At 36.4% G+C, this 26,459-nt stretch overlaps 1 protein-coding gene across 1 annotated transcript in view; it reads right to left on the bottom strand.

The window, feature by feature from the left end:
• Positions 1–26,459, bottom strand: part of SLC9A9 (solute carrier family 9 member A9) — a 706,212-nt gene that overhangs the window by 625,061 nt on the left and 54,692 nt on the right. Inside the window, exons 3-4 of the mRNA XM_060197560.1 lie at positions 20,256–20,333; positions 17,945–18,021 (exon numbers count right to left, since the gene is read on the bottom strand). Of these exons, the coding sequence (XP_060053543.1) occupies positions 17,945–18,021; positions 20,256–20,333 (155 nt within the window). The remainder of the gene's footprint in view (positions 1–17,944; positions 18,022–20,255; positions 20,334–26,459) is intronic.

Here is a 26,459-nt window from a genome sequence, read left to right as displayed (position 1 = left end):
AATACTTTTCCTGGGACACAGAAGAACCACATAATGAATTGTTTGCTTCTTTCAAGCCTGATCAAATACAGGGAAAAATGGGTAAGTTAATACCTATGGCAATTTTGGCTCAAAAATCATCCTATGGCTAAAGTTTGATTATATATAAACCTCAGAAATAAAAGCAAACCTTGTCTAGTCAGTTCTGAACAGTTAAAACTGTGACTTATAAATCTTCCCACCAGAGGGCACACCATAAAAGCCAATGGCTGTTAGGCTACAATTGGTGTATCCTTTACTCAGCATAATTACTTCATTCTGTTGATTTTGGAATGGAGTCTCAGCTTCCTAGGTGGTGACTCTTGCCCCCTCCTATTTAACATCCATTGCAGTACAATCCACACTTTAGTCATTCCAGTTTTAACCTGAGTCTAAAATCTGCACGCGCGCACACACACACACACACACACACACACACCTGAGTCTAAAATCTGCGCGCACACGTGCGCACACACACACACACACACACACAGTTACAAGATGGTTTTTCACACCTGCTTTTTGAAACAGATCCTTTTGCAAAGTTCCAACTTTCCTTTCCAAGAGAAGAGATTGTAACTTTGGAATGATCTTGAAACTTAAACCTACCACACAGTGGTCCCTTTAAATGCTGCTAAACTCTTAAATTTGCATGGGTGTTCCCTGTTTAGTAGCACCGGTATTGTTTTGCGCTCAAATCTAGTTTATGTATAAATCTTTAGGACACTGAAGAAGTGCATATTCCTGTATTCTAAATAAAATATAGTAAGTTCAAAATTTAAATATGTATTCTTTAATTCTAAAACACTGCCTTCTTTTTACTAATTTTCTGTTCTCTGCTTTCTCAAGGTGTGTTAATATTTAAAATACCGTCTATATGGCATAATCTTAACATATATAACAAACTGTGTACTATGTCTATACTTTAAAAGAATTAGGAGTTGGAGTCAAGTGGTGGTGCACCTGGTTGAGTGCACATGTTACAGTGTACAAGGACCCATGTTCAAGCCCCAGTCCCCACCTGCAGTAGGGGAAGCTTTGCCAGTGGTGCAGTGCTGCAGGTAGCTCTCAGTCTCTCTCCCTCTATCACCCCCTTCCCCTCTCAATTTCTGGCTATCTTTAGCCAATAAATAAATAAAGATAATAAAAATAAGAATAATAATTAGGTGTGAAAGTTCATTATTATTAACAGTCCTCTCACACTATGGATCTATCGCAGAGTTTTTTCCTTTTTCTATTCAAATAAAACTTTGTTTTCTTTTAAATGAGAAGTTTCTTTATTATCTTTATTTATTTATTGGATAGAGACAGTCAGAAATTGAAAGGAGGGAGGAGATAAGTAGGTGAGAAAGACAGAGAGACACCTGCAGCCCTGCTTCACCACTTGTGAAGCTTTACCCCTGCATGTGGGGAAAACCTGAGTCTTTGCACATTGTAACGTGTGAGCTCAACCAGGGGTGCCACGACCTGGGCCCCAAATAAAATTTTCTTAAGGGCAGTTAACCCTAGTAATGAGATTCTCTTGGTAGTATTTTAACAGATATATACACTAGAGTTGTAAATCAGTAAGAAAACATTAAATTTGAACACCAACACAGGTAAGTGAAGCAGACTTCAAGTCATTAGCAAGTCAGTTATTTTCCATTTGGAGGAATGTAATTTCTGTTTTTTCTCCTCTTTTTTTATTATCATTTAAAAAAACCTAATTCCTATAATTATCACTTCTCCAATCTTATTGATTTTCATAAACTGATATATATATATATATATATATATCTTAAATTTAGAAGAAAAAAAAGAAAAACCTCTGGGGAAGCTTACCTTTTTCCAAAAAGAAAACCAATTTCCTTTACAGAAGTTACTCATTTGCAATAACCAACCTAAACTGTGTACCAGTGGAAGTAATCAGTTTGATTCTAAGAAAATATTAGAGACACAGGTCCTGAAAAGTGTGATTTGGGCTGTAGTTAAGTGAGTTAATGTGGCTGGCTTGCATGCTGTGTAAGTAATTTCCTCTAAAGAATACCTTGAGATAGTTCTCTGAACTTCTCTGAACACAGCCTTATTACCAATGTTGAACTCTTGCAGGAACATAAGGCTAGCCTCTTAAACAATTTCACTAGGTCTATATTCATTTCTAGATCTGGTTGAGGTATATCTTTTTGGTGAAATCTCATATCCCAGCTGGTTTGATGGGCAATTTAAATAACAAATGTAAAATAAATTAAGTAAAAAAAATTAAAATCGTGGTCTATGTGAGTATGGGTATAACACTGCAGAGATAGATATACCGTGCTGTTTTTATTTATTGTATCTAAGTCTCAAACTTTGTTGTATTCAGTGATTAATGGGAGATCAGGTGGAAAGTACTCAAAACATGTCCCTATATTCTCTTTTTATTACTTGTTTTCCATATTATAACTCAATACATTATTTCCTAAAATTATATAGTTTGCATTAGGGTCCACCTAAATTTCTTTGAGGAAATTCTTTAAGAACTCTAAGTTGCCAATGCAAACTAAACTATTCATGAAAATTATGTTTCTCTAAATAAGAATATAAAATATTTTGATTTAGGGGCTAGTTGGTGTCACATCTGGTAGAGTGAACATGTTAAAATGCACAAGGGCTCCAGTTCTAGCCCCTGGCTCCCACTTGCAGAGTGGAAACTTCACAGTAGTGAAGCAGGGCTACAGGTGTCTCTCTCCCTCTCTGTCTCCCCACCCCCCAATTTCTCTCGGTCTCTATTCAGAATAAATAAAAAATAAAATAAAAACTTTTGACTTAACTTATAAACACTTTAAAGAAAAATATAACTCACCAGGTAGAGTATGGACCTTGCCATTCGAATGACTCAAATTCAAGCCCTGGCACCACATAGGGGATGCTATGGTACCAGAGAAAGCTCTGGTTCTGTGGTGTATCTATCCCTTTCTCTGTCTTATTTGCTCTGGCTCTCTCCTTTCTTCCTAAATGAAAGAAAACAAACAAACAAAAACAGCCCAGAGTGGTGAAATCATGTATGTATGAAGTCAAAAAAGAAGGAATAAGGGGAAAGCGGGGGGGAGGCTCTTCCTTAGGAGAGGAATGAGTTTAATGCATGTAAAGTACAGGGCTTTGACTGATACCAATATGTTTAGCATACTCATCATTACAGTTAATGATCATCACCATTATAGTTAATATATGTACATTCATTTGTGGAATTTATTTGAGAGAGGGGGCCAGTTGAATAAAACATTGAATAATCCACCTCACAAAGTCCCAGAGCAGAGATTTCAAGAAAAATATGGGGTCAAATTCATACAGATATGGAAATCATATTCCATACATTTTGGAGGAAGGAGATACAACCACAGAGCAAATGTTCCAGAGCCATATAAAAAATACAGATTGCAGGCACCTATCATCCAGAAGCAATGACCTTGAAGATTATACTTGCTCACTGAAGCTAAAACAATGATGTCATTATTCATATTCATGATGCTGTTGGTAATGTAGCCTGCCTTTTGGAAACCGTTATAGCTAGCTCCACACAGTGGAAATTAGTAAGTTAAGGGTGAAACAGAGCCATAAAGCATCTCAGAGCTGTAGTTAAGATTGACTTCTATTCCATTTATTGGGGCCATTCCATTTTAACATCAGAGTATAATTTCTAAATCAGATTGAGCACCTCCCACACTAGTACATTTTAAACTCTCAGACCAGAACTTTGGGCATTTCTCACTATGATGACTGTGTACATGACTAACAGTGTTGACCAATTATCTTCTGCACAATACACATACAGACCCATGTACAGTCATAGTCATACAAATTGATCCAGAACTATCCATAGGCAGAGATAAGCATACAAATTAGGAGACTATAAATAATCAAACTGATCTGGTTTAGTTATAGTGATGTCTGGATAATACCAGCTAAATTCAAGTTAACATTATCTTGACTAGCTATAGTCTGTTTCTACTAACTCCGAGGTGAGTTATTAAACCTCTATGAGCTTGTGGATGCAGCACAGGAAATTCCCCTAGAGCTTTGTCAATACATAGATTAGGTTTCAGGAGGACTAGGGTGAGACTGGAGACCGTATTTCTTTTCTCTTTTTCTTTTTAGCTGGGGTTCCCTGCTGCCCGCGCAAGCGCACTGCCATCTCGGTGGCGCTTGGAACTGCATTTTGCAAAAGCTCCAGGTGCTGCAGATGCTGCTCCAACTGTAAGGATGCAATTTAAGTTGCAATGGTGTGCTTAGCATACAAGCTCTGGCATCAAAGTTACTTAAGCAATCTGCGTTTTGGACTTCTCACTTACCAAAAGGGAACAATAGAAGTAACTATATTTGTGAAGATTAAATAAGACAATAAACACATAATAGCTAATTCAAGGTCTGGAAAATTGAAAAATGCACCACCCCCAAAGCTAGGTCTTATAGCCTTTGTTTACTAGCTTTTTGCCAAATAAAGGATACATATTCTTATCTTGTAATAATTAGTTTACTCTCTTAGCAATATAACGAAGTTTACTCTTTTAGCAATATAACGATTGACCTGCATTAAAACTGAGAGCATTGTAACTAATAGGTTAAGTCTAGTATGAAACATAAAACCAGAGTGGAAGGGACAGTATAGAAGGTTCAGATCTTTTTTAGTATTAGATTTGACAGCTAACAGTTATATCCAGAGATAACTTATAGCTGAAGCCAGAAAACTGATGGTCACCCAAAATGGTCTTTTCATCACTAAAACTGATCAATAAGCTGTGTCAGGTCCTTCTCTGAGCTAGCTCTTAAATCCAACCAAGAAGTCTCCATTTTTAAACCACCATCGCCTCCTAACTGCTCTGTTGCTTCCTGTCTTGAACACCTCTCATGCACTTTCCTATTCCTGTTGGAGTGACTTTTTTGGTCCTTTTTTAAAATTTTAAACAGTTCTTTAATGGGGGGTTAATGGTTTATAGTCAACAGTAAAATACAGTACTTTGTACATGCATAACGTTTCTCAGTTTTCCACATTTCCATTCGACCCCCACGAGGTCCTCCTCTACCATCATGGTTAGGACTTGAACCCCCCACCCCCACCCCAGAGTCTTTCACTTTTTTGCAATACACCAGTTCCAGTCCAAGTTCTGCTTTGTGTTTTCCCTTCTGTTCTTTTCAACTTCTGTCTATGAGTGAGATCACCCCTTATTCATCCTCCTTTTTCTGACTTACTTCACTTAGCATGACTCCTTCAAACTCCATCCAAGATGAGGTGAAGGTGAATTCACTGTTTTTTATTATTTGTTTTTAATTTTTACTTATAAAAAGGAAACACTAGGGAGTCGGGCTGTAGCGCAGCGGGTTAAGCGCAGGTGGCGCAAAGCACAAGGACCGGCATAAGGATCCCGGTTTGAACCCCGGCTCCCCACCTGCAGGGGAGTCGCTTCACAGGCGGTGAAGCAGGTCTGCAGGTGTCTATCTTTCTCTCCTCCTCTCTGTCTTCCCCTCCTCTCTCCATTTCTCTCTGTCCTATCCAACAATGACATGAATAACAACAATAACTACAACAATAAAACAACAAGGGCAATAAAAGGGAATAAATAAATAAAATAAATTTTAAAAAAAAGGAAACACTGAGTGGTCCTGGAGGTGGCACAATAGATAGGGCACTGAACTCTCAAGCATGAGGTCTTGAGTTCAGCCCCCGGCAGCACATGTACGAGTGTGATGTCTGGTTCTTGCTCCTCTTATAATTCTCATTAATGGATAAATGAAATATTTTAAAGAGAAAAAAAAAAAAGAAACACTGACAAAAACCATAGGATAAGAGAGGTAAAACTCCACACAGTTCCCACCACCAGAACTCTGTATCCCATACTCTCCCCTGACAGCTTTCCTATTCGTTTTAATAGCTGAGTAGTATTCCATTGTGTATGTATGTATATATAAATATACCACAACTTTCTCAGCCTGGAGAAAGTGCCTGTCTTTTATTTAATGTCCTATTTCCTACAGAATCACCTTTAAACCCAGAGCACAGACCCAAGACTCTGTACTGAATCTTCCCCTTTATCTCTTATTGCTTCAAACTGTACTTTGATCTCTCAGAACTACAGTAGAACTTAAACTCTATCTTTGCTAATGGCCTTTCTCACAAGGTATCTACTACACTGGAGTGCCTTCCTCAGATATTTGCCCAACTCCCTTTTTTGCTATAGATTTATTTTTTCATTCACATGAGGAGGGAGAGAAAGGGGAGAGTTGGAGAAAGAAAGAATGACTCAGAGCATTATTCTGCTACATGTGATGCTAGGGTTCAAACTCATACTAACTCATTCAACAATTAATCCACTACACCACCTCCCAGGTCTCCTGGTTCCTTTCTTTCACACACTTTCCAGCTAAAAGTCAGTTCCTCGGAAGTCTCTCCTGGTCCTAAAAGTGTGCTCTCACTCTTCCTATTTTATCACAACTCTTATCACACTAAACTGTACCTTCAAGAAGATCCTCCAATTCTATCATTTTTTTGTACCATTACTTCCCCTTATTCACACTCATGACAACTAAATGTTTCTGTGTGTTTGTGTGACTGTCTCATGTATATTTATCCTCCTTGCAGTCTAAGCTCCAAGTCAGCAGGATTAAGCCTTTTGCTCATTCATCAAGATTGCTAGATTATAACAGATTATAATACTTAGAAAACTAAATGTTGAAACATGAAACCATTTAATGTACTGAGAAATTGGAGCTGGGTGGTGGTTCACTTGGTTAAGGGCGTATATTAATATGCACAATGACCCAGTTTCAAGACCCTAGTCCCCACCTGCTGGGGAAAGCTTCATGAGTGGTGAAGCACCACTACAGGTCTCTCTCTCTCTCTCTCTCTTTCCTTCTCTATCTCCCCTTTCAATTTCTCTATGTTCTATAAAATAAATAGTTTTTCTTAAAAGAAAGAAAGTGAATAAGGGTGTGCAATGTTTAGAGTGAAAATGTTCTATAATTATTGAAAGACTTAAAACACATAAGAGAAATAGTAGAATTTTTTTAGATAAAACATGGAGGGGGGGGCTATAGCACCAAGGCTTCTTTCAATGTGGTGCAACCTGGGTCACACACAAAACAAAGCAACACACTATTTAAGTGATATATTTTACTAGCTTGAGCTACTAGAGTTTAAGAATGGGTCAGGATCATAAGCATATTGGTTCTCCTTAAAATGTAAGTCTAATCAAAATATCAAAACAGTGGATCAAAGACTTTGATGGGGTGATTCTAAGAAGAAAAAGATCAAAATAGCTATAACAATCATGAAGAATAATGTGTGGGCAGCATAGAGGGAAAAGAAGTGATGTTTTTTTGTCTTACTATGTATCAAGTTAATAAAAAGCTCTGTTGATTTAAACAGTATGATCCAGTTACAGAGCTAGACAAGTTAAAAAGTGTTTATTGATTACATAATCTTTATATGGTCCCTTCATATGGTAGATTTTTTGCAAAGATGACCAAAAATTCTCCTTATTCCCTTATTCATAGTCCTCTTGAATGTGACTTCATCATATATCCCTTCAAGAAGTAGAGTCCAGGGAGTCGGGCAGTAGCGCAGCGGGTTAAGTGCAAGTGGCACCAAGCACAAGGACCAGAGTAAGGATCCCGGTTCAAGACCGCGGCTCCCCACCCGCAGGGGAGTCGCTTCAAAGGTGGTGAAGCAAGTCTGCAGGTGTCTGTGTTTCTCTCCCCCTCTCTGTCTTTTCCTCCTCTCTCCATTTCTCTCTGTCCTATATAACAACAATGACATCAATAACAACAATAATAATAATTACAACAATGGAACAACAAGGGCAACAAAAGGGAAAATAAATAAATAAATATGTTTAAAAAAGAAGAAGTAGAGTCCTTATAGAACTTTCATGTCTGAGCTCCTGGAGTCCCCAGGCTTACTCTCTACCATCATTTTATGCCAGAGCTGGCTGGTGCAATCTATATAGCATTCTCTAACTCCCATGAAAAAGTTAAATAAATTTTAAGGGGCTGGGGGTGGTGGTGCACCCATCAGAGTGTACATGTTACAATGTACAAGGACCCAGGTTCAAGACCCAGTCCTCACCTGCAGGGGGAAACTTTCATGAGTGGTGTCTTTTCCATTATCTCCACCTTCCTTCTCAATTTCTATTTCAATAAAATAAGTGAAACATTAATTAGGTAGGTAGGTAGGTAGATAGATAGATAGACAGACAGACAGACAGAATTTTAGATGAGAAAACTAAAGCTCATTTCCCCAACACCTTGAATTTTGGCAGCTCAGAGATAATTTGACTAGAACAATACAGTAAAAGTAATATCATGTATCTTCCGGTACTGAACCATAAGAGATCTTGCACTTCTGTTCTTGTCATCTTGGGAAGCTGCCCTAAGATCACAATTGGAAGAAGCCTGGGCTTGCCTACTGAGGTAAAGGAAGTTACATGGAGCAAAAATGAATGATCACACCTAAGCCCCAGAAGAGCCAGTCAACAGTCAGAATCAGCCATCAGCACTCATGTATATGAGTGCACTTTAGAAAACCATTCAGTACTAGTTAATCCAGTAAAAGATTGAAATGCCACAAGTGACCTCAAACAAGAACCAAAGAACTGTCCAGGTGAATGGGTCCACCTAAATGGTTGGGCCACAGAATTGTGAATAAATAAAATAGTGATTGTTTTAAGTCACTAAGTTTAGAAGTGGTTTGTTAGACTGTACTAGATAACTGAGACACCTTATTCCTTTTCTGTTTTATCTGATTGTGCATGTGTGTGTGGTGCATGTGTGTGTGTGTATGTGTGTGTAAAAGCGGAGCCATATTTATTGTAGTTTTACCATCAGATTTTAGTCAAACTGAGAAAAATCTTTGATTATGTGCCCAAGGCTACTGGAGAATAAAGGTGAACTGGAAACTTCCAAGACTTTAATATCTAATTTGAAAGGAATTGCATAGTTAGAATCCTTAGGCTTTTAATGATGAGACTTCTCAGGCAAATTCTCTTAAAATAGAGCATATTTCAATTATTCTTAAAGATTTCCTTTTATTATTTGCACAATCATCTTTTCATTCAACTGAACAATCTCATATTTTGTTGTTTCCTTTCTACATAATATTCAACATTTCCTAAATTTAAGTTAGGTTTTATTAGCTTTTCTATTTTCTCAGAATTTGCCGTTTTGTTTTTTTCCCTCTGTCCCATTGTTCTTATCTCTGCCCCCTTGTGGGTTATGATAGAAGAACCAGACTGCTAATGAATGCATAGATCCATGTGGCTTGACTTGACCCCCTATGCCTCCTAACTGCATCTCTGAGGTTTTCCTCAGTCCCCTCTATCCTCAGTCCCCTCTATCCTGTCTTTTATTACTTTTCTCATAAATTTCACTCTTCCCCCTGCTGCCAGAAATACAGTCAGTGCACGCTGTGATATGGAGATGAGAAACCTCACTACTAAGCAGCTCAGGCTGTACTTGACAGATTAGAGATTGTTTTTTTTATTATTTGGCTATGTCAGCCCAGAGTTGTATTTATTTTTCTCTTTGACATCACTGGCAGCCAGTACTGTGCCGACTCCAAGGCCAGAGAATAAATGAATGCACAAAGGAGGCAGCAGCCTTTTAGTCTGACTCAACACAGCCTCCCAGGGATCTTGGCAAATACTTTCTTGGCCCCCTTGCCTGTCTGCTGCTTCCTGCCAGCTCAAGTTGTTCTTATTAAAACAAACACACACAAGAGAAGCAATGGAAGATTCAGAGTTACCCAGAAATTGAAATAAGCAGCATCATCGAACAGTTTTATAAATCTGCTATATAGCTCCTTCTATATGCTTTCCTTCTTCTTTTTAGTAACTAATACATGCAAGAGAAAATATATGTTATATATGCATTTAATAAGTTATACTGTTATACTGCATACTGAGTAACATATCCTAACTCACAAGATAGAATACTGCTAGTAAATAATCTTTTGTGTGTCTTCTAATCCATTCCTTTCCCTTTCCCCAGAAACTACCACTTAGCTAAATTTTATGATATTAATTCTTTTACTTGCTATACATATACATATATTCCATTTCATTCATATATATATATATATATATATATATATATATATATATATATAGTACATATATATATATATGCTTAAAGAATATGGCTTAATCTTGGTCATTTGTGGACATTATAAAAATGTCATAAAACACTTGTCATACAAGAATAATTATGTTTCTAAGATCATCCACATGATCATAGGCAACCTTATGTTATTGTTTTTTACTGATTGTATCAATAATATTAAATTATACAAACTTATTTGTCAATTAATTCAATGAAATCTGATTTGTTTCCAAGTTTCTACTGTTATGAATAGTGTTGCTATAAACATACTTATACATGTCTCTGGTGTGCATATGCAAATGATTCCCTAAGGAAAATACTCAGAAATACAGATGTATAATATATAAATATGCACATAATACATATAAATTTTAGCTGTATGCCTATAAATATATATACTAGAATAAATTTATATGAAAGAGTAAATAACAAATAATAGAAAAAGTACTCCTGAAGAAGAATAATACCCTTTCTGTCTTATAAGATACAAAATCTTATTATAAGCTATAATAATGAGTACAGTGTGGTATTATAGAAGGGACAGTTTATAGACTGAACAATGCCAGGGAGTAGCATAGTGGTTATTAAAAAGATTTTCATGCTAGAGGCAGCAAAGGTCCCAGGTTCAATCCCTAACCAGCATCACCATAAGCCAGAGCTGAACATCAGTGTTCTGGCAAAAAAGCCTATATATGTGTACGTGTTTTTGATCAAATACAATTAAGCATTTAAGACATTGAAGGCCCTCAGATATGTCAGGAATAGACAATAAAGGATGTTATAATAACTGATTTATACATTTGAGGTAAGAATTAATTATCTCCTTTGATCATATGCAAAACTCACTTCCTGAAAATGAATTTACTACAAAAAACAAAAATTTTAAACAATGAAAGAGAAAATGTCCTTGACTGTGGGGTAAGGGAAGTTTACTAAACAAAATGTAAAATGCATCTGAATTACTAATAGCAGAGGTGTTGATAAAGAAGACGTAATATAGTTACACAATGAGATACTATTCAGCTATAACAAAGGATGAGACTTTGCTGTTTATAACAAGAGGTACAGAACTATAGGAAGTCTCACTATGAGAAATCAGAAGAGGAAAGACAAATACTGGATGGCTTCATTTATGAAACAAAATTTTATAAAAGCATTCACATAAAAAGTAACCTTAAAATTTTGATACAGAACAAAGATTACCAAAGGTGGGGGATCTGCAGGGACTTAAAGGATGTTGTCACTTTGATAATAGACATGATGTGATAACACATAATTTGAGGAAGTGTAAAGTTATACCCTTAGTTATACAGTTATGTAAACCAAAGTTAACTCAATAATGCATATATGTATTTGTGTATTTATATATATGTACATATACATATATATATATTAGCCATAAAAGAAAAAACTGAAATGCATCCTGAACAAAGTAAATATAAGACACAAGTTAGGATTTGCAGTATCTATAGCTGACTATAGAGTAACATGTAGGATGTATAGAAATTTGGCAAGTTAATAAAAATACAATAAAATAAAAATGAAGAAAAAGAGTAAATATGTTTATGAAAATATAATTAACTTCATTAACAATCATGGAAGTACAAATGAAAACCATGATACTATTTGATAGTATATCTATTAAATTGTCAAAAGTTAAGAGAGAAAATGTTACACTTACTTGGGAAAACAATTTAATTAATTAATTACAATAGAATAGATTCACCTTATTCCTCCAACTACTTCAGGGAAGTAACTATATAACTATACATGCAGAAATTACTGAGGATTTGGCTTTTTGGACAAGAATAATTAATATCAAAACACTACAGAAAAAAAAGGCCAAGTATCATGTTAGTAAGAGAGGGGATAAGGGTATTCTAAGAGTGTTAGTTCTACAGTCAGATTAATTCTGTCATTTGTTACTATTTACTGACTACGGATAGGTCCCCACTTTAGCTTCCTTTTGTGTGCAATGATAACAGAATTTGTTTCATAGGGACACTGTGAGGCAAAAATGAGATAATGAGTATAAAAAATATATATCTTGGACATGTACAGTTTTAAGTGAGCTATTGTTAAAATTAGCACCACATTATTCATCACTTAGATCTATGTTCCTTTCTCCAGACAGTTTTGAAAAGGTGGAATTTAATTCCTCATTAACAGAGAAACTAAAAGAATATTTTATTGGTCTTAAAAAGCATCTAGTACACTAGAGTTTGCAGTGAGTACCTCCCTAACACTTCCTCCCCACTATTCCAAGCTTTGGGTCCATAATTGCTCAACAATTGTTTGGGTTCGTATGTTAACTCTCTTTTCAGTCACCAGGTTCCAGATGCCATCAGGATGCCGGCCAGGCTTCCCAGGATTGAAGACCCCACCAATGTGTCCTGGAGCTCCGCTTCCCCAGAGACACACCCTACTAGGGAAAGAGAGAGACAGACTGGGAGTATGGACCGACCAGACAACACCCATGTTCAGCGGGGAAGTAATTACAGAAGCCAGACCTTCTACCTTCTGCAACCCACAATGAACCTGGGTCCGTGCTCCCAGAGGGATGAAGAATGGGAAAGCTATCAGGGGAGAGGGTGGGATATGGAGATTGGGTGGTGGGAATTGTGTAGAGTTGTACCTCTCCTACCCTATGGTTTTGTTAATTAATCCTTTCTTAAATAAAAGAAAAAGCATCTCATGTTTACTAATTAGTTCTCAGGACAAAATGCTACATATGTGTGGACAGTAAACATTCAGTAGGTTGTCAATATACATCTCGTGCAACATAAAGGTGTAAATGTAGAGCTCAAGTTAAAGGAATAGTTACCCCCCCAAAAAAAAATAGAAGAGATTAATAGAGAAATACTTTAAATGCATCTGTTATGTTTTTAAAATGTAGAGCTCAGGAGGTGATTCAGTGTGAAGAGCACATGTCTTCCACATTAAGATCCTGGGTTTGAGAAAGAGAAGAATCAATACCAAATTATTTCACTCATAGGTGAAACTTGAGGAAAAAAGGGCAGTAAGCTAAAACATAATGTAAAACTTGGACTGGGTATGGTGTATTGGACTTTGGGGAAGGAAGGAAATGGATGGGGTGAAGGAGCATTGAGGTTGTGGTGTATGAAGAAGTCTTAGGTTGAGGGAGCAACTGTCAAGCAGACACCAAGACATCTATCATGGAGAAATAGGGCCTTGTGCCTATATGTACAAAGACTGTACTATAGACCATGACTTCCACTCAGTTATATATATATCCTGGGTTTGATCCCCAGCACAACATGAGAGTACTATGGACACCACCAAGGATCAGAATAGATGAAAGTCTAAAGATGGTGGAGTGGTGCTATTTTAGTGGTGTTTCTCTCCCTTCCTCTCTTTCTTCCCTTTCACTCTGTCTTTAAGAGAAATTAGAATGGTGCAGTAGTATTATGCATGCAAGAAGCTCCAGTTCCTCCTCAGCACCAAAAAAATAAACAAATAAATAAAACAGATGTTTTAAGATAATATTCTAAGTGACAAAGTAGGAGAGATGAAAAAGTATTTGAACTGTTTTAAACAACCATTATTTATGGACTTCACATGCTCACAAATTTCTGATCCTCAGTCATGACCATTTGTCACCAGCCTCACTAGCATTTCAGTTCGGGTGTGTGTGTATGTATATACTGCCCTCTTTTTTAAAAAAACCTATTATCCAACTCAGCAGTTAATATGATGTTGTCCATACCCATCAGGGATAATGTACTTGAAGATATGAAAAATTTCAACTACCTTATTTTTCTCCAGTGAATAATCTCATAGAATCTATAGGCTTTAGGAAATTATCCTCAGAGTCCTATCTAACTCACTGTTCTGAGTCCCTTCTCCTGCCTGGTTCAAACATATGTGATTTTGTCCACATAAACTCGTGCAGTCTTATTCCTCCTTAACACTGTGAATTCCTTTGGAAAGGAGGTCCATAGTAAAATCTTTAGGGTCTATGAGAACTCCTACGGGACTAATGAAACACATGGCCTGTTAGTATAAATTTATTTTTTTTAGTTCAACGTTTTAAATTTCACTTTAGTGCTAATAAAAAACAGAGCTACAGGGGCCAGGCAGTAGCGCAGTGGGTTAAGCTCACATGGCAAAAAACAGAGCTACAGTATTTTTGGTATTTAACTCAGGAGTCAAATTATTTAGTTACCCATAACAGTTCTAATACCACTATGTTTTTCTGTATATACCTCAGCTGTCTTAACTCTTGAATGAGAATAATAATAATAATAATAATAATAATACCTAATAATTGGGATTGTTTTGAGGACTATTAAATAATTCACATAAAGTATTTTAAGGAAAAGGGCACAGCTCATACTGAGTTCTCAAAAAATACTTCTTGTGTTGTTTTTATAATTAATTTGACAGAAAAACATTACCAGACATTTCTAAAATATATTTTCTAGGTCTTGAATAGTGTCCTCATACAACAAAGTCACCAAATTATGAAAGTATCAGTTGTTCTGAATTTAAGTACATTCATTTATTTAAGAAGCTTTAAAATTGTATCTGGAGTTCAGATGTATAAATAATCTTTGATTATCATCACACCATACCCAAACCAATTGGACTTGTCAGTATTCTCCTATCTCAGTTTACAGAACAACTGTGAAGTCATCCATTGCTACTTAGGGGTTAAGTCTATGGATATTCCAGTTTCTTTTTTTTTTTTAAATTTTTTAAACTATTTATTTATTTATTTTCCCTTTTATTGCCCTTGTTGTTTTATTGTTGTAGTTATTATTGTTGTTATTTATGTCATTATTGATAGGACAGAGAGAAATGGAGAGAGGAGGGGAAGACAGAGAGGGGGAGAGAAAGATAGACACCTGCAGACCTGCTTCACCACCTATGAAGCGACTCCCCTGCAGGTGGAGAGCTGGGGGTCTCAAACCAGGATCCTTACAGCGGTCCTTGCACTTTGTGCCACGTGTGCTTAAACCACTGCACTACTGCCCGATTCCCGGATATTCCAATTTCTATCCTACTTGAACTCACCTATGTTAGGCACTGACCCTACTTTCTCCCTCTTTGCCATTCTGCTAGTTATGTACATGTTTCCTAGATTCAACACTTGTTAGCTATGTTTAAGTACCCCCTATTATTCTTCAAATAGTATTGATTATCCTTCCATTTACACAATACACACTTGTGCTAGATGGTCTATTCTCCCCTAGAATTTCAACAAGTTAGTAACTTCACATGTACATTTACTGCCATGACTTAAGACATTATCCTCATCATTCTCATCCAGATCAATGGAAATTGCCTCTTTAAAGACCCCCTCACTACCATCTTTCTCTCTCTTCTTAAAATTGTATTAATGTTAATATTGACTTACAAAGTTATAAGATAACATAGGTATAATTCCACACCATTCCCACCACCAGAGTACTGTGTACCCATTCCCTCTATTTGAAGCTACAGCAGTTCTCCTAAGTTTACAGATATGGGTTAACTATTATTTCTACAACTATCTATCTATATTTGTATATATTTTCCCATTTTTTCCTATGATTCCATCTTCTCTTCCTTTCCAAGTAACATCTACATCTATTACTACTTTTGAATGTCCCTCCCTTTTTCCTCTTCTCTATCTGGATCCCAGTGGAGTCGGAGTTCAGAGCCCTCTGGAAATCTTCCCGCTATCATTTCTCCCCCAGTGGGAGTATGGACCAAAATTCTTTTTGGGCTGCAAGACAAAAGAGATCTTGCTTCTGTAATTGCTTCTCTGCTGGACATGGGCATTGACTTCCATCTTTTCTCACTGCAAAATTTCTCTCTCATATGCTACCAGAATGACCTTCCTAGACTATAAATGGTTTCCCGTAATGTACTATTGATAAAAAAAAGATTCTAAACATCTTTAAATTGCCTATCTCTTCTGATACAAACTAAGAAGGAACCCTACAAGCTCTTTTGTTGTTGTTCAGATTAAATCCATCTCAAACAGTATGCCACTTTTATTCAAATTACTTTCCATAATAAATTATTGACTATAGTCATAAAATCAATTTAGAAAAGGTTCTCAACTCAAATAAATAAGTTATCAGCAGATCTCTTGAGCTTGTTAGAATAAGTCATTTATGAACACTCATTTTAAACTTTTAAAATTATATTTATAGATTTTATAAGGGTAACAACATATTATATGGTCACATTTACTTCAGTATGCTTAAAATTCAGTAGTTGAAATAATGTAATAGGAAGGACTGATTCTTCTCTTTTCTCAGAACAATATATATATGAATTTTAAATTTGGATCTGTTGCATATTTCAAACCCTCATATATAAAAACTGCTAAAAATCAACCTTTCCTATAAACTAGTAAACAACTGTGGAGAGTCCACACACCTCTGAACCTTGTGTTGACACACAGGGAAAAAAAAAAGCATATAGATGCATAGGAATGAAAGAGAAATTACTAAAAGAAAAGTAGATACATCCTCCTGAGCATGGGACTGAAGTCCTGAATTCTATCCTGATGATGGTTCTACTTCTCAATGACAGTGACACTTAGCCAGTTAATTAGCCTTTCAAGGTATCACACTACTTATCTTCAGACTGAGGGACTTTAATTACACACTGATCTCTAGGACCTTGCCAGCTTGGAAATTTGAAATATTTAGCTATGGTGGACCCATAGACAAGAAAATTCCTCCCTTGTACCTGCTTTCAGAGGTATCAAAATCACCACACCATTCAGTTACAGACAGATTAAAGCCCTCTTAGGTGCCTAGACTTGATGTGGCTCGTTCACCTTAGGTCCTAAATATTGTTAGCTTTCTCACTGCTTTAACCATAATGGGCATTTTAATATAATATAGTCTGCATTGTTAAAGACTACCTCCATAAAAATTTAACAGAGAATTCAATAGCCACCCCCACACCACTTTCAGGTCCAAGTAATGCTATCTCTTTGCCTTTCAGTGGAACATACTAAACACTTCATAATGGAATGACTGGACAAATGACTAGTGTTAGATTCAGTTTCAGTTAAGGTTATAACAGCTGTATGCAGTAAAATTCAATGGTAGAGCTGGCTGTATCCAACAATTTAAAATGTCTACACCATCACAGTCATAGCAGCTGGACATGTTTTCTGCACTGGAGAGATTTAATGTATTGGATAGAATTATGAGTGGATTGGACTGTCTTCACCATTTTGTACCACATTTTGCTTTATGATGAGCTGCAAGCCAAAGTCTATTATAGTTACACATTGACTTAGCAACATAGCCAAACATAATGAGAAAAAAACAAAGCTGCATCTCTCAGTCTATCAATCAAAAGTCATTCCAGTATTAGAGATTAGGAAGTATCTAATTCAGATTGCTCTCTTGTAAATTTTCCTTTAGTAAAAAGTACCTTCATATCTAGTTATTATTTCACTCCTATCAAATGCACATATAGTCCTGCCAAATGGCAGGAGAATAAAATAATAAAGTTTGCTTTTTTGTATTAGTCAAGTGATAAATAAATTGTGATTCCCATAATTCAAGTTATCCACATTCCCTCAATCAGCAGTCTAAAATTTACCAAGAAAATTCAGCAGCCTAATTCCAGTTTTCTTTGACTTGAAACCATGTGTTCATTAGAATATGTAAGCCTTGCAATTTTATCAGCAAAAATGTGTAATGATGTGATATAATAATAATAATAATAATAATAATAATAATAATTCTCTCTGTCAGTGTGAGTCCAGGAAATATAAGATACCTCTAGAGATCACTGACCATACAGCAACTTAGAACATCATTAAGTCCCAAATGTGACTTACCCAATGACAATACAGGAGATGGCAGTTCCCAAGAATGCATATGTTAAAATAGATCCCAAGTTCTGAAAAAAGTGTCTCTGTGAAGAAATAAATATATATTATATACTATACCTCTGTTTTTTGTAGTACAAAAGGATGTTGTTGTTGTTTTTTTCCACAGCCTCTTTCTTCCTTAATTGTTTAGGCAAATTTTATTTGAGTCTCTATTGCTGGCCTTGTTGAACAAATTGACTTAACTGATTAATACAAAAAAATCATAATAATAAGGGGCTGGGCAGTGATACACCCAGTTAAGCGCACATAGTACTAAATGAAGGACCCACACAAGAATCTGGGTTTGAGCCCCTGACTCCCCACCTGCAGATAGGCCATGAAGCAGGTCTGTAAGTGTCAATCTTCCTCCCTCTCAGGCTCACCCTACTTCCTCAATATCACCAAGCCCCAGTGATAACCCTAGAAGATAAATAAATAAATAAATAAATAAATAAATAAATAAATAAATAAATAAATACGGGACTCCTCAAAGGAAAAAAAATACATTTGGAGGTAGCAGGGCAGAAATGAGAGATGATTGTTAGAACAGGCTAACCAAGAAAGGGACCAGAGAAATGTCTACACAGGACACTGGGGTTATTAATGTAAAATGTAACAATGATATAAATGAATTTTGTATTAATGTAAAATGCAACATAGTTTTTACATTTTGTTGTCAATGTAACCCTTCTAGCATTTAGAAAATACTAAGAAGAAGAAGAAGAAGAAGAAGAAGAAGAAGAAGAAGAAGAAGAAGAGGAAGAAGGAGAAGAAGAAGAAGAAAGAGGAAGAGGAAGAGGAAGAGGAAGAGGAGGAGGAAAGAGAAGGAGAGGACTACTACTGAAAAGAAACTAATCCCAAAGATTTAAGTTGCCTTGTGACTTCCATGTCATCTCTGACACATTTCTTCTGTATGTGCTAAAACAAAGCCTTAGAAGTCTACAATAGTTTACTTTAATTAATCACAGGACATAATGCCTGGTGATAGAGCTGGCACTGAGGGTGATGGCTTGAGTAAGCTCAGTCTTGTAAGTCTTTTCAAATACTTGGTTGAAATGCTCCCTTCTAGTTCTGTTAAGTGAGAGCTGAGTAACCAGAACTGACAGCAAGAGGGAGCCTGAAGTATGTAAGAAAACCTCATCTGTTCTGAACAGGCTGGATCTGACAGGACAAAGGAGATCCTTGGAAATCTCCTGGGTGAGGGGTGGGTAGCAAAAAAAAAAAAAAAAAAAAAAAAAAAGGTGTAGTGCTACCTCTGCTTTCAAAACTCTCCAGGTCAAATCTTACACCACAACACAGAAAAGCCACAAACAGTGACTATATGATTTACTAATCTACAAAATGTGTTCTTTCAGGTTATGCTTATGGAATGCCAAACAAACATATAGAGACTGTAATATCAGACATGAGTATAAACAGCTTGAGTATTAGCAAATCGCTCTTGAGTTTGTACCCCAATGGATAAATCTAATGCAAATTAACATCAAACACTTTGATTGTAATAATCTAGTCCAGTGTCTAATGCTGTTTAATAGGAACAGAATGCAAGATATACATGATTTTTAAAAGTTTTTCTAATAACAACATTAAAGTATATTTAATTTTTCTTTTTTATCATTTAAAATGAATTTTATGTTTTGTATGATTCAACATAACTAAGACATTGTATAATATATAAATCTATATAAAAATTATTAAGATGTCTCAGATTCTCTTGTTAAATACCAGTCTTCAAAATCAAGTGTTTTTTTTTATAGCTAAACACATCCTGATTCAGACTTGCTACATTTTTTTTTTATTTTTTCCCTTTTGTTGCCCTTGTTGTTTCATTGTTGTAGTTATTATTGTTGTCATTGTTGTTGGATAGGACAGAGAGAAATGGAGAGGGGAGGGGGAAGACAGAGAGAGGGAAAGATAGACACCTGCAAGACCTGTTTCACCGCTTGTGAAGCAACACCCCTGCAGGTGGGGAGCCAGGGCTTGAACCAGGATCCTTATGCGGGTCCTTGTGCTTAGCGCCACCTGCGCTTAACCCGCTGCGCTACAGCCCGACTCCCTGGCTTGCTACATTTCAAAGGCTGAATAGCTGTGTGTGGCTAACTGCCGGTGTATTGGAAAGAAGTGGCTGAAAATAATTCTAAGTATGTCAGATTTTAATCTATACCGCATGATGATATTTTCACCAGACAGTTATACCCATAAACTCATAAAATTTATCAGTGCAAGCAAAATTATCTACTTACAGATAAAAAAATAAAAGTAATTATCATATACTAACCTTCTTTAGGCTATATCCTGCATGGAATATAATTGGTGGCAATAGAACATTGAAGAAGATTTCTGGATCAAATGTCATCTGCCAGAAAAGACAAATGTACAGTTAGGAAGATGCTTCATTGGGTCACTAAAATATATGTTTTTGAAAGAAAGTCTTTAACCATCTACAGCTTATTATGCTATAAAATTAGTTGATATAAAAATAAACTTCTTAAATTTAATACAACTGTAATTAATATTTTACTACACATCATTCTATAGATAACAACTGGAAAAAATCTCAACAAAACCTTTCTGCGCAAAGAAAATGTTTCCCTATCTACTGATTACTTATTTCCCAGATTTTAAGTGTTTTTATCATTTTTTTCATGGAGGACAGAATAGGTTATATTCAATTATTTTTGCTTCTTACCAAGATTGCTTAAAGTTTATACAAATTGGATCTTAGTTTTCCCCATCTTCTAGTATTCCAGAGTTGGGAACATCAGACTTTATGGAAAAACCACAACTGCAAGTAAAAGTAGATGTTTCCAGTATTTGCTTATTGACTTTTTACCTAAATGCTGAAAATGAACCACTGGGGAGATAGCACCACCAATAGTTCCAGAGCTGCAAGGACTGGAGGGGACTATCAGCATCACTATAAGGCAGAGCTGGAGTGTTCTGGCAAAAATAATAAATAAATAAATAAATAAATAAATAAATAAATAAATAATAAATATGAGGGGACTATCAGCATCACCATAAGGCAGAGCTGGAGTGTTCTGGCAAAAATAATAAATAAATAAATAAATAAATAAATAAATAAATAAATATTTAAAAATTAATGTTGAAATTAAATTGGTCAAAAATAGTTTGTGTGAGATAAAGTGAAATGATATGTAGAAATTATTCTTTAAAATCTTTCTTAGACTCATCTTATTCTTTTACACACACACATGGCCATTTTTCATTCCACTGCTAATACCAACTGAATACCAATATAGTATTCAAAATTTTTCAGACATAACGGCTTTATAACTTCAAACTTCTTTCCTTTTTATGCCTTAGTTCTTTTTATTATTTTTATTAGTGATTTAATAATGACTGACGAGATTGTGGTATAAGAGGACTACAATTCCAAACAATTCCCACCACCAGAGTTCCATATCCCATTGCCTTCCTTGAAAACTTTTCTATTTATCCCTCTGGGGATATGGACTAAAGATCTTTATGGGGTGCAGAAGGTGGAAGGTCTGGCTTCTGTAATAGCTTCTCCACTGTATATGGATGTTGACAGGTCAATATCTTTCCCTAGTCAGTTAGGGCTCTGGGGAGGTGGGGTTCCAGGACACATTGGTAAGGTCGTCTGCCCAGGGAATTCAGGTTGGTATCATAGTAGCATCTGCCACTTGGTGGAAAAGCACTAAGATACAAAACAGGAAAAGTTGTTTAATAATCAGGAGCCTAAAGGTAAAAGAATAGCAGATGAAATTTGGTGTCTTCATGTTGGAAGGGCTAGGAAGTCTATTTTAGGTATATTCCTAAGTGCCCATGACTTTACTAATTTTTGCCTGAGCTCAAAAGCTAACATGCAGGTGGGCTAGGAATATTGTCTGGAAAGACAGTGTCAGAGTTGAGAAAGCTGGATAAGGACAGAGAAAAGCTCCCAAATATGGGAAACATATATAAATACCATTAACTGTAAATTTCATCAATCTGAACCAGGGTTCATGTCTATCCATACTTAGCACAGGAGCCTGTGTAGCCTCTGCATCCCTGTCAGTCTGAATTCACATTCCATGGTCATAGCTAGGGACATTCTAGCCTGCACTCATTTCAGGACCAGTCTTCCTCAAGTGGCAAAATATGTTGACCTAGCCTCCCTTCAGAGAGTGAGGCAATTTCTACTACTGTTATTCTACATTGAGGGCAATATCCACAAGAGGGGTTATGATGTTGTTCCTGTAGGAGATGATCAGTGATGGTAAAGAGAATGATCTGTTAGAGGTCTAGGCCCATCATATTTATATGGGATCCAAGGATTCCCAGATGATGGAGTTGTGCTGAGTTCTTAGTCATCTCTGAAGCTCTTTTATGCTCTTTCAGCATTTTGGACCCACTCTTATAGTACATCTTCTATAGCCATACTTTGTATCATTATTGGTTTAACTGTTTTCCCCATTAAATTGGAAGCTTATCAAGGATCAAGAATATGTGCCAACACATTTATACATATATACATACTTATTTATATATACATATAGATACCTGTTTCTGCTGAATTGAAAGAAATTTAACTACTTCAAAGAATCTAATCTATCAGGATAGAATGAATTATGAATGCTTATAACATTCTTTTTTTAATTTTTTTTAATATTTATTTTATTTATTCCCTTTTGTTGCCCTTGTTGTTTTAATGTTGTAGTTATTATTGTTGTTGTCATTGTTGGATAGGACAGAGAGAAATGGAGAGAGGAGGGGAAGACAGAGAGGAGGAGAGAAAGATAGACACCTGCAGACCTGCTTCACCACCTGAGAAGCGACTCCCCTGCAGGTGGGGAGCCGGGGTTCGAACCGGGATCCTTATGCCGTCCTTGTGCTTTGCGCCACCTGCGCTTAACCCGCTGCGCTACAGCCCGATTCCCATTATAACATTCTTACACATCAAATATAAGGGCTATTTAAGAGGAAAAATAAGAAAAGCCTCTTGGTTCCATTTTTCCATATTGGGTCCAAACAGACATTACCAGAGTCTCTCTCCCTTCTTCACATGGGCTCCTCAACTCTACTCATCCAGTACTTGGGAGGGGAAGGGAAGAGAAGTGGCAGAAGTCACAAACCCAGTCACATATACCATCACAAATACAGCTGTACACACACTGATGCTAAAATTCTTGTAAGAGTGAGCATTCAGATAGATCATCAGTGACCCATTCATAGCTCCTTATACCTTGGTTTCTTCATTTAAAATGAATATAATAATCTGGTACCTAATCCAAAAGTTGTTTTATTAAGTTAATAAAACATTTGTAAAGCCCCTGAAGTATTGCCTGATAGAGTAAGCACTTACAAGTCTTTATTTTTAAAGAAAATATAGTAGCTGTGTGGTCATGCGGACCCAGTATGGAATGTCCACTAGCTCCTCACCTGCAGGGGGAGCTGCTTCACTAGCTGTGAGTCATATCTGCAGATGTCTCTCCCTCTCTATCTCCCGCAACCTTTTAAACTCTCTCTGTCCTATCAAATAAAATAGAAAAATATACATAGATGGATATTTTTAAATTACATTATTGGAAGAAACTTCTTTATTGTCAGCATTTTTTTTCATTGGATAGGACAGAGAGAGAGACTGAAAAAGGAGAGGAAGATAGAAAGAGGGAAAGATAGACACTGGCAGACTTGCTTCACTGCTTGTGAGGTGTCCCCACCGCAGGTGGGGAGTGGGGGCTTGAACCTGAGTGCTTGAGCATATCCTTGCACTTAGCACTATGTGCGCTTAACCAGGTACACCACTGCCCAGCTCCCAGTCAGAAATTCTTTAAGGCTTTCGTGGTACAAAATTTGGGCAGAGAGCTTAATTTTCTTTCTAGCTTTGATCTTTTTACTAAAATTATCTGAATCATTATTATTGACCTATTTTATGATGCTTCATAAAGAGTATATTAATATAGTCTGATTTTTTTTAACAAAGAGATATATTTCTAAGTGCTGGAGGGATGAAGTAATGCAGCTATGACCAGTTAGAAGAGAGAAATACAGCAGCACAACATCTCATATAAGAAATCCCTTGCCTCGGCAGTTTTTCTGCAAAAATCAGGATAATCACTCAGCCAGAACATTTCAATAATCAGAATGCTCCATTGCTTGCATGCAGGTTAACTAATGTACTATTGAATTATATTTTCTGGAGCAGCCACATGAAACTGGCAGGCTGAGAATGGCATGCAGCATAGGAGGATTTATTTGTACATACAAAACAGAGTTGTGTTTCTTTCAGACTTGCTATAAGCTTAGAAACTGCTAAATCAGAGCACTGGGAGTAACTCCAAACCCAGATAATTACTCAAAAAAAATGGCTGGATCTGCCACTGCACCAATCTCAAGATGGTGAGACATATAATTTTCCTTAGATGTTATGTTCAGATCAGTCTTGGGGGTGAGGCTAATTTTAATAATCAGTTAAAAATTTCACCATTGTTTGAAGGAAAACTACATAAGGATCAAAGAGGAAAGCAGAAAGCTAAAAATTATTTCAGCTAATGACACTAATCCTGGGACTGGAAAGAAAAACTCACCAGGTATGGCCTTGCAATGCACAGCTCAGGTTGAGTCTCTGTAGCATATGAGAATGAGAAGGCATGGGGGGGGAGATGTTCTATGATGTTTCTCTCTTTCAGTCTCTTTCCTTATCTATATATCTAGCATCTATCTATCTATCTCCTATCTCTGTATCTCTGTCTCTATCTCTTTCTCTATGACAAATTGGCCCAAGAGTAGAAAAGTCATGCATGTATGAAACTCAGCTTAACAAAACAAAAAGCCCCCAAAATATTAATCTTTTAAGATATAAATCTTGTAGATAGTACTGTACAACAGAACTTTCTGCAGTAACATAAGTATTCCTCAGCTGTGCTTTCTAATTCATAATCAGCCCCATAGTTACATGAGCTATTGAACACTTCAACTATATACTCAGTGAGACTGGAAGACTAAGTGTTTAGTTTTCTTATCTATAGGCAGTGGTTACTGGAAGTGCATTTATGCTCATTTTCTAGAACTTCAAACTTCACACGATTACAATTTTGAGATGACCTGTCATACTACAGAAGGTATGGCTAATTTGGAGTAACAAAACTGAGACTCTGAGATGACGGAATTTTTTATGCTTCATAAAAGCAGTGAGATTTTTAAATATTGGGATTTAATTCTTAAAATTCTGGAAAATATGGGAAAAGAAAAATATCAAATTCTCAAAAAAGAATACAATAAATTTTAATTACAACTTCTTATATATTCTATTTGATTAGAGAGGGTACAAACATGTGCACAGAGCGAATCAAATTGAACATCTCTAAAAGTAGAAAGTGTACTAAGTTTAATGCCCAAGTTTTAGATGGCTACAGATACAAAATTCTGTTTGTGCCTGAGTGTGAAGAAATGCAGTGATTTTTATATCAATGATCTGGAAAGAACTATCAGTGTTCTTCTAAACTATGAAATACAGAAGCCAGGTGGTAGCGCAGCTGGCTGAGCACACGCGTTACAATGCTCAAGGACCCAGGTTTGAGCCTTCAGTCCCCACCTGCAGGAGGAAAGCTTTGTGAGTGGTACAGCAATGTTGAAGGTATATCTCTGTCTCTCTCCCACTTCGTCCCCTCTCAATTTCTGACTGTCTCTGTCCAATAAATAAATAAAGATAATTTCAAAAATAAAATAAATAAATAAGCATTAAAATAACCATTCTAATGAATATGTCATATTACTTTCAAGGAAGCCATTTTTAAAAAAAATGTTGTTTCATCAGCTTTGACAGTATTCCTGAGTGGTAGCAAGCAAATGCAATTAACCCCATTTTCCAGAGACAGAAGAAATGAATAGTATGCCCAGAGTCAATGTTACTGATATATCACTGGGGAAGGATATGCAGGGAATACCAACTGGAAGGATATGAAGGGCATACCAACTGCAGGCTTCATCTGTTATCCAAAGTTAGAACATTCTGATAAAACTTTCCTAAGCAGGGAGTCGGGTGGTAGCGCAGCGGGTTAAGCGCACGTGGTGCAAAGCGCAAGGACAAGTGTAAGGATTCTGGTTCGAGCCCCCGCAAGGGTTCCAGTCACCTGCAAGTGAGCCGCTTTACAAGCGGTGAAGCAGGTCTGCAGGTGTCCATCTTTCTCTCCCCCCCCCCCCCGTCTTCTCCTCCTCTCGCCATTTCTCTCTGTCCTATCCAACAACGACAACAATAACTACAACAATAAAAAAACAACAAGGACAACAAAAAAGGAATGAATAAATAAATTTTTTTAAAAATTATAAAAAAACTTTCCTAAGTCAAAATGATATAATGTAAAGAAGCAATCGACAATAATTTCCACCATAAAACTTTTATGCCTTTCCTATCCCCCAAATAAGCTACCAAATAATACATAAAACCTTAACTGATTCTAGCATATAGTAAAAATAGCAATGTTATGATACATACACCATCTGTACAAAGGAATTC

This window comes from Erinaceus europaeus, chromosome 9, assembly GCF_950295315.1.
Source record: "Erinaceus europaeus chromosome 9, mEriEur2.1, whole genome shotgun sequence".
NCBI classification, from domain to species: Eukaryota; Metazoa; Chordata; class Mammalia; order Eulipotyphla; family Erinaceidae; genus Erinaceus; species Erinaceus europaeus.
This window is presented reverse-complemented; position numbering and strand designations above follow the sequence as displayed.